Genomic DNA, 10,024 nt, shown 5'->3' with positions numbered 1-10,024 from the left:
ATGGAACAACGGGGTGGGGGGAAACTGGTGAACGGCGCAGGGGAAAGGGATTTGCTAAATAGCATATTTAAGCAAGTTCACGCGGAGCCTTCTTTACAATTAGATACATCTGATGAGCACACCATTATCAGTAAATTAAGGATCCACCTTGAGGAAAAGAGGTACTTCTAACCTTATAATTTTTAGTTTCCAAAACCTTCGATTTTATCTTGTGTGATGTATAAATCTTTGTTCTTGACGTGTTTCTAATCCTTTTGTTCATTATAACAAGATATAAATAACTTTTAGTGGTTGTTTGGTCTGGTATACATTAAATAGGCGATAGAAATTCTCATGATTTTTAGATTTGGGTAGTTGTTTGCTTGACAGGTAATGACGAAAATGAGGGTAACGAAAATTAATGAGAATTTGGAATTCTCCCAAAATGTAAGAATTTATTTACCTACCCTCCCCTTGGTCATTCAAAATTCCTACATAAATTCCTATGAAATACAACTTTCCTTATAACTACCAAACAGTTTAGACTAATTTCTAAGAATTTCATAACGGAATTAATTTCCCACAAATTGTAATTTCCTATGGAATTTCATTTCCATTGCAACCAAACAAACACTTAAGCTTTTTCTCCTAAAAAAAATTATTTTAATCTTGATTATTTTAGTTTGGGGCAAATGAGCAAATTAAATGGAGATTAGAGTATAAGACTAGAAAAAACACTTCCTTTATTAAGTACAAATGATTAAATATAACTTATATTAGGGAAGGAAGATAACGGAAGGGAGCGAATTTTTTCTTGTTTGGATACAACATATAGGAAGGAAAGGGAAGGGAATGTGAAGGATTCATGTCCACGCCTCTCTAATAGACCAAATCCTTCCAATTGTGGAACGATTTAGAAGGAAATTACAAGCTCGTTGTTTCCTTTCTTTCTTTTCCTCCCTCTTTTCTCTCCTCTCTTTCCTTATAGTATCTTTAGTTCTTTTTTAGTAAAGGAAAGGAAGAAAAGAGAAAGGAAGGGAAGAGAAAGGAAAAAAATGGAAGAGAACGGAAAAAAAAAACTTAACTTCTCGTGTTTGGTATAAATTTTTCTATTTTTTCCCAAATTCCCCCATTTTTGAGAGGAAAGAAAATTGAAATTTTATTAAAAAGTCTTTCCTTCCCATTCTTTCCTTTTCCTTTTAGTTAATTTTTTTTGATTAACCAAACAGTAAAAAGTAACAAAATTCCTTTTACTTTCTTTCTTTTCCTTCCAAATCCTTTCTACTAAACAAGTTATTACTTTCCCCCACCGTTACTACAAAATATAGTATAGGCTAACTAACGATTCCCAAAACTAATTAGGTAAGTGCTACTTAAAACAAGGAACAGTACCCACTTACAAGACCATGGTAGAATGAAACTAAGGACTTGTGATATATAATTCAGAGCACTTTAACATTAAGAATGCTAGGAATCATCGTCATAGATGAAGATTACTTACCTGAAACCGGCAACGGCGTGATGATGACGAAGCAATTGGCGACGGAGAAGATGAAGACGAAACCGGAGATGGCGGCAGTGGAGAAGTAACCGGCGAAGGAGGCAGTGGAGAGGCGAAAACAAACGGGCAACTTCAATGGTGTCGTCGGTTTTTCGAAACCTAGGTTTTACCGCATAGAAGTTAGAAAAGAGAGGAAAAGGGAAACGTGGGAGTTAAAAAGGCTGGAGTTACTAGTTGGGATTTACCGACCGTTAAGCGGTTGGAAATATTTAAAGGCGGTAGGTAATTACCAACAGAAACAAGAGCAGTCGTTGATTCAGTCTCTAAATACCTAATGCCAATAAAAACGGTCGGTAAAATACTAAAGCCGTCGGTAATTACCATCCACCTTGGAAATGGTCGGTATTTGTAATATTAACAACCGATTATTGTGCGGTCGGTAGAATCGGTCGGTAAAAGACCGGATTCTAGTAGTGCCTCTTGATTTAGGTTTTGTTTGGGAAAACATTTATTTTAGTTATCTTAAATGATAAGATGCTAACATACTTTAGGTGCTAAAATGATTAGTATTGTTTGGAGAGTATCTAAAACAAAGTTACAGGGGGTTATAATTAGGAGCGTTTATGGGTAGTTAACCGCCCCGAAATGATATTTTGGATTGGTAACCAGAACTTTTGTTTCGCTCTTTTTACAAATTGTCACCATTTAAACCGGTTACCGCCCAAGAAATTAACCGTTATTTGGTTATGGTTTTTCGATTAACCAGTAACCATTATTCAAGTTATAATTATATTTTGCTTAAATTATATATATTTTTTCTATTTTTTTACTTATAATTTAATATCATATATATATATATATATATATATATATATATACTCGAATATAAAATGTATTATAGGGTGGATATTAAATTTATTGGAAAATAAAACTATCACTAAGAATTCACTCCATTCCCTAATTATAGTGCTTATATTAGTACTAAGTTTCCAAGCAATCATATACTTCTTTTAGTTGTTGTTACTTAGTAAAAAATATTAAAATTAATGTAATTGTTGGAAAATGTTTCACAACAATGAGATAGAGAAAAAAAAAATCGGTTCTTCAGTTAACCGTTCACTGAATAATCATAACTATACGGTTTAATCGTTACTTTTATCTGTTCGACAACCGTATCGTTAAAAAAAAAATTATCAGTACGATTACCACCCATTTAAACCAGTTTCTGGTACGTCTATACGATTTTCTGATTTCAGTTTTTTTATTAACACCGAATGGCTTAAATGAAATGTTAAAATTTTTACCTTCTCAAAATTAGGTGAATAAAATTTCGAAAATCTTTCCAAAATTTTAATAATAACTAATTTGCCAAACAATTAAGCTAATCAACTACCTATTAGTTCCAACATGTTATCAGTTTAAGTTTTATCTTATCAGTTTCAATTAACTTATTAATTTTATTTTATTTTTAACTAGTATCACCAAACATAGCCTTAATAAGATTCTTTTTTATCATATTGAAAACCAACCAATTTGGTTGTCTATTCTTTTAAATAGAACCTTTAAGATTTCAAAGAATGCACGAGATACATTTTGTTTTATGAATTGCACTGTACACCTTTACAGTTTGTTTGGTAGTCGTTAATAAATTCCAGTAATAGGAATGGATTTAAGTGTAGCTTACAAGGGAAGCACCCTTAAAATCTTCATGGGGAGACAATTTCAATTCCCAAGTTTGTGTTTTTTCTCCATGGGGAAGCAAACTCACCCTTAATTTTCATTACCACTGATTACCACCTAACAAGGTGGTATTGGATGGAATGAAAATTCAAAAAGAAAAATAGACACTATAGGATAAATTAGCATTATCATGGGAATGAACCGTGATTTTCTTCACAAATTTACATACAAATTCATTTCCATTACCACCATTTATAACCCACTACCATACGGACCGTTAAGATCTGTAGCAAATCCACCATATATCATAAATAATTAACAAACATCAAAATTATTGTTGTTGATAACCCTCTAAACAATTAGAGGAATGCCAAAATCACTTAAAATGTTATATGTTCGCCGATAGAAACTGATCTGTGGTGATCAAACTTGACTTTTGTTGATTACAACTCATTCTTACTAATTAACATTTACCCTTATTACTTTTCTCCCAACAATTATTCAGATCCTTTGTTCAAAAAAAATATCAGAATGTCAAAGTCACTTGGAATAGATTTTGCAAATTCAAACTAATTTTCGGTGTTGACACCTGATATTTACAAATTAAAATTTATGACATAACTTATGTTAAATGAATATTTTTTTTATTCTAAAATAAAGAGAAATTTCATTAATTAAAGGTCAAACGACATTTACAATAAGTATAAAAAAACAAGATACAATCAAACAAGGTTAAATAATCAAATTCGTCTTCGATGAAACTACAATGAACTAGATCGAGCAATATAATGTAGCCCCTTTGTATTTCTGAATAAAGCAGCTATTAATGAAGAAGTCTATCATTCTGACATAGTCTGGGAAGAGCATTCTTGATCGAGCTATATTGACCGCATCCGAGATTTCAATACCTTCATGTTGAGTCCCAAACTTCAACTAATGAGAAAATAATTTCATACCTAAAGACAAAAAAATCATACTCACAACTCCCATAGGGGAGAAGGAGATCTTGACAACAGAAACTAAAACCCTCATAATAGGGTTTGAAAATATCTTATAAAGAGAGACTACGTTATTCAACAAAATAGAAAAATGATCTAAAAACGGAAAATTAAAAAGAAAAAGGGGCTTACCATGAATGATTTCATTCATGGCAGCCCCTAACTGATGAAGAATGGGTAGAGGCTAGGGTTTTTGCGAGAAAAAGAGAGAGATACATATAGCTCATTTAACCTATTCTAAATGAATACTTTCTTCGTTGCTAAAACTTGCAACATTACGACTTTCACGCTTGCCAATACAGGTTTGACCGTTAATATCTATAATTCTCTATTCGTAAATTTTATCTCAATATTATATTTTAAAATATACATCGAGGTAAATTTATAAATATCTTACTTATGTGTAATCAAAATTGTAATCCTTCTCAATTAGATTATAATTCCTTCTCACATCTCACCCTAATACCTCTTCTCACCACAACATGACTATATATGTCAGTCAAGGCCAAAATACAAAAGTCATATGAAACTATAGTACAGTAACTCATAAAAAAATAATAGAGGAATTATCAATGTTATTAATTCAAAGTGAAGGGCCTGCTTTTCCTATTAATACTAAAGCATATAAATTATTAATATAAAAACTAAATAAAAATGAAAGGAGTATAAATTTCGATAAATCTATTTTATGTTATTCATGTATGCCCTTTTAATATTATTTATAGGTACATAGTCGTGTTCGACGATGTATGGGATTCAAAGCTGTGGGAATATGTTGAAAATGCTTTACCCAATAACAAAAGATGCAGTGCAATAATGATGACCACGCGAGAAGTAGACGTGGGTGGTGCTTGGAATGATCCATCAAGTGGTCATCATCTCTATAAGTTGGAACCTCTAAGTGCAAAAGCATCATGGGATCTTTTTTGTCATAAGACATTTGGTAATACAAATTGTCCTCCTGAATTGGAAAAATTGTCATGGGAAATGGTGGGGAAATGTGAAGGATTACCACTTGCGCTTGTAGCGATTGCAGGGCTTTTGTCCACCAAAGAGAAGATTATTTCCGAGTGGATTAAGTTGTACAATAGTTTTGGTTTTGAGATGGGAAGTAATCCTCACTTCTCCAATACCACTAAAATACTATTATTCAGCTATTCTAAGTTACCATATTATCTCAAGCCTTGTTTCCTGTACTTGGGCATGTTTCCTGAAGATTACATCATCAGCAGCAACATGTTAGTTCGGTTGTGGATTGCTGAGGGTTTTATACAAAATCAGCGAGGGAAAACGGTTGAAGAGGTAGCGAAAGAATATTTGGGTCAACTCATTAATAGGAGTTTGATTCAAGTTCATGAGATAAATAACCCAACTGAGCGACCACAAATAAGATTTCGAGTTCATGATATTGTCCGTGAGATAGTAATTCTTCCAAAGTTAGATTACTTATGCATTGCACTACAAGAATCCGTGTTTTTACCGACCGCCCCAATCGGTCGGTAAAACACAAAAAACGGACGGTAAACATTTTACCGACCGCTGAACGGTCGCTGATCGTCGGTTGGTATAAGGTTGGTTGGTAATTTCAGAAAATTTTACCTACCGCTTTTGGGTGATTAGCGACCGTTCGCCTGTAGTAGGTAATTACCTACTGATGTCCGGTTGGTAAATGCAGTAGGTAATCACCTACAAGCAATGTGTTGGTATTTACCTACCGGATATCTGGCGGTCGGTAATTTAAAAACAACGGTAGGTGATTACCAACCGTTTTATACATTTTACCTACTATTTTTGTTAGGTTAGACAACGTATTTAGATAGGTAAGCCTACCGTTATTCGGTCGATAATTTGCTATTATTTTCTAAAAAAAATATTTTTTTACCACAATAGAAACTAACCCTCCATTTTATATAAATAATAGGTTTGTTACACATATATTAAACATCATATTCTCCAAAATATAGATCTAATAGTAATTCCAACAACCAAAATAAACATTATTTTCTCAAAAATACATAATATACTAATAAAAGAATAAAGGAGTCTCGCCCTCAGGATCATTCGACGAATGTGGCGTAGACTGGCCTCTGAAGCTCTCCCTCTCCTGCTAGAAGAAGACATCTAAAATAATTTTATTCAAATAACACAGATTAGTATAACGAATAATATAATATAGTATAAACTTAAAAGTTTTTTATATCAAATTTAAGGATGAAATAAGAATCAATTCAAACTCAACATATTATATAATATAAAAATATGAATTATAAAACCAATCATTACTAAATCCACCAAACATAATAATATAATGTATCGAAATTTAGAAGTTCATAGCACACTACAAAATTTAATAAAATCTCGAACTCCATTCACAAACTCAGTCTTGAGAAAGCGTCCATACGTCTATCATAACATCCAACTACGCTCTTTTCGTTTCATGATCCTCTATTCTACACATCTCAATTAAAACAATATTACTAACAAAGTCTAAATTCAACATCGTCATTTACTACATTAAACTTTAATCACGTCAAAATGAACATAGGAGTATCACACATTATATTAAAAATTACAAGTTATCCAAATAAGTCAAATTAAGGTTATTTCACTGTGATATCAATATCATTATATATATATATATACCACCATTGTAGTCTATCATAATTACAATAATTTGAGGAGGATCAATATCTATCTTTTCCAAAGAGGTTTTCCCAGAATAGAAGGATAATGTATCCTAATTCCTAGCTTATTCAGCTTCCCTTATTAGGAATTAGGATAATGTATTGCCCCCAAAATGTTGGTAACATTCTCATCTCCTTCCTTGCATATTTCACTTCTCTTACTACCCCATGAGAAAAAAAATTGGAATTATAAGCATTAACATGCAAAAAGTTCGATTATGATCCCAAATTGCTAGAACAAAAACACTATAGCGACTTCATGCCACTCTAAAATATGTGAGTAACACATCTTCATGAACAAGTACCCTTAAATAGAACTTGAAAATAGATAATAAATAATTATGTGAGATTAATATATTTTAAAAGAAAACCATATATAAATCAAACAGCATTTACATATTCAATTTCAGTTAATCAATTTGATTCAGTATTATATCAATATTTAATGAAATTTGTACCCTAAGGTTATTTTATAGCTATATATGATAAAATTAAGGTAGTCTAATTTAAGAAAAATGAACAATTAAGCTTACTCCTGCTTACTCCGAAAATGCTCACGTGATTGGTACGTTGCTGTCATGAATTGCAGTCAGCTCGTAGAGGCCAAAGATTAAGCTCTCACTAATCTTGCTTAACTAAACAGCAAAGCACATGATTATGTAGTGCTAAATGATGGAAACTTCTTTATTTTATTTGAAGATAATGATCTTTAACAAAAACCAATGCTTAAAGCACTTAATCAGATGATTATGCATTGTGTTAGGGTGTATTTTTTTTTTCTAATAAGTTAGGTGCAGATATCTATGCAACCAATGGTACTTTAAACTGCATTTCTTTAGCAGTCTAACTTTTTTTTGTTTCTCTCATGTTGCCACTTTCTCTACCTACCTTAGATAACTATAGTCTGTAATATACAATATATAAGTAGAATTACAAGCTTACTCCGGATTAAGGAAAATGAAAAATGATCCATGAACTTAAAGATTGGATGAACTTATAGATTGCATGAAGTAGCTACTTCTATACCCTTGTTCCAATAAACTTCAATATGCTTGTTCCAATAACAATCCACATTACTGCTTAGTTAGAATTCTCAATTGGTCTATCATAATTACAGCTTCAATACCCTTGTTCCAAAGAAAATTCATTGCATTTATTCGGAAAAAACAAAGTACAAAATTCATGAAACAATTCGCACCAAACTAAACCAACCTGTTGTGGTGGGCGCGACGCGACGGAGCAGTGGCGACGACGACGGTAAAATTCGCGATATTGGTGTGGTGGCGACATGCGTCGACGGTGAATTCTGAAGTTAAACAAGACATTCATCATCAGACATTAACCCTCCAAAAGTACTTCAAAAATAAAAAATAAAAACAAAAAATTTGCAACCGGTAACATGCAGGCAAAGTGCATTACTGCTTAGAAGTTAGAATTCTCAATTGGTACATGAATATTGCAAATTTAGGACAGAAAAACAGATTACTTTCTAAAAATTATACTAATTTTTTTTTTAAAAAAGAGATGAAGATTACTTACCTGAAACCGGCAACGGCGTGATGATGACGAAGCAATTGGCGACGGAGAAGATGAAGACGAAACCGGAGATGGCGGCAGTGGAGAATAACCGGCGAAGGAGCAGTGGAGAGGCGAAAACAAACGGGCAACTTCAATGGTGTCGTCGGTTTTTCGAAACTAGGTTTACCGCATAGAAGTTAGAAAAGAGAGGAAAAGGGAAACGTGGGAGTTAAAAAGGCTGGAGTTACTAGTTGGGATTTACCGACCGTTAAGCGGTTGGAAATATTTAAAGGCGGTAGGTAATTACCAACAGAAACAAGAGCAGTCGTTGATTCAGTCTCTAAATACCTAATGCCAATAAAAACGGTCGGTAAATATACTAAAGCCGTCGGTAATTACCATCCACCTTGGAAATGGTCGGTATTTGTAATATTAACAACCGATTATTGTGCGGTCGGTAGAATCGGTCGGTAAAAGACCGGATTCTAGTAGTGTTGGTGAAGTTTTATCAGAAAACAATTTACTCACAACCAATAAAAAAATTCGGCGATTATCTATCTATGCAGATGGTGTTAGCAATATTATGTTTGCAGAGGTTGTTAATAATGGCAACATCTTGAGCAGTACTCGTTCTCTCCTTTGGTTTAGCAACTTGTCAGAACCTTACATGAGTTCGTTCTTGAAAGTTACTCGCCTTTTAAAGTACTAGATCTTGGAGGTGCTCCCATTACAATATTCCTAATGAATTGGGAAACCTACATAACTTGCATTATTTGAGCTTGAGAAACACACAAGTCAAAACGCTTCCTAGGACAATTGGGGAGCTCTGGAACCTGCAAACACTAGATCTTAAGCAATGTTTGGTAGCTGAGCTTCCTAGAGAAATTGGTAATTGTCATAAGTTACGCCATCTTATTGCTTATGTAGAGGAGCACGTACACTTACACTTACGTGATGGGCTTGCCATATTTTGGCGTCAAAAGTTAAAGAAGAAAGGTGTAAAGATACTAGAAAGGGTACTGAATTTTCCAGAGCTGCAAAAATTAGCACGTCTAGATGTTGCAGATAGACCTAGTTTAATTGTTGATTTACGACATTTAAATCAGCTGAGAAGGCTAGAAATCACAAATCTTCAGAAAGAATATGGGAGGGAGTTGTGCTCTGCAATAGAGAAGATGAGACATCTTCAATCATTAAGTGTACAGTCAAAATCCAACGTGGATGCAGATCATGAAATCCTTGATTTAGAATACAAATTCTCACCTCCTGCTTTACTTGAACGTCTCTACTTGGGTGGACCATTAATACTTGAGAAGTTACCAAGGTGGATAAAGTGGGTCCGCAACTTGACCAAATTGTATTTGGCATATTCAAGACTCCAGGAAGGTGAGTTATATATGCTTCATTATCATGATTAATACTCTTATTAATGAAGCATATATTGGTGAGCATCTTCATTTCGCACATGGTAAGCTTAAGGTTGTTATACTCTATGGGCTACCATATCTGAAGTATTTGTATAGCAATATGCCTCATCTACAGACAATATTGATTGATGGTTGTCCAAACAAGTTTGAGGTGTCCATACATAATCGCTAAGGTTTGAGAATGTTCGATGCCCATTTACAATTTGGCAAACAAGTTCAAATTCAATGATTGTTGTA

At 33.3% G+C, this 10,024-nt stretch overlaps 1 protein-coding gene across 1 annotated transcript; it reads left to right on the top strand.

The window, feature by feature from the left end:
- Positions 1-9,959, top strand: LOC125496727 (disease resistance protein RPM1-like). The gene is made up of 4 exons (XM_048642269.2): positions 1-161; positions 4,884-5,630; positions 9,172-9,746; positions 9,796-9,959. Exons 1-4 carry the CDS (start codon positions 1-3, stop codon positions 9,957-9,959), a joined length of 1,647 nt encoding a protein of 548 aa, XP_048498226.2.
- The last annotated feature ends 65 nt before the right edge of the window (positions 9,960-10,024 follow it).

The sequence above is a fragment of the Beta vulgaris genome, chromosome 4, assembly GCF_026745355.1.
Source record: "Beta vulgaris subsp. vulgaris cultivar EL10 chromosome 4, EL10.2, whole genome shotgun sequence".
In the NCBI taxonomy this organism is placed as follows: domain Eukaryota; kingdom Viridiplantae; phylum Streptophyta; class Magnoliopsida; order Caryophyllales; family Amaranthaceae; genus Beta; species Beta vulgaris.
Note: the sequence above shows the minus strand (reverse complement) of the source record. Positions and strands in the feature narration are given on the sequence as shown.

Coding starts and splice junctions, on each gene's coding strand:
- LOC125496727 (XM_048642269.2), top strand. CDS start 1: ATGGAACAACGGGGTGGGGGGAAACTGGTGAACGGCGCAGGGGAAAGG. Junction 162..4,883: donor ATCCACCTTGAGGAAAAGAG/GTACTTCTAACC, acceptor TATTATTTATAG/GTACATAGTCGTGTTCGACG. Junction 5,631..9,171: donor ATTGCACTACAAGAATCCGT/GTTTTTACCGAC, acceptor AACGCTTCCTAG/GACAATTGGGGAGCTCTGGA.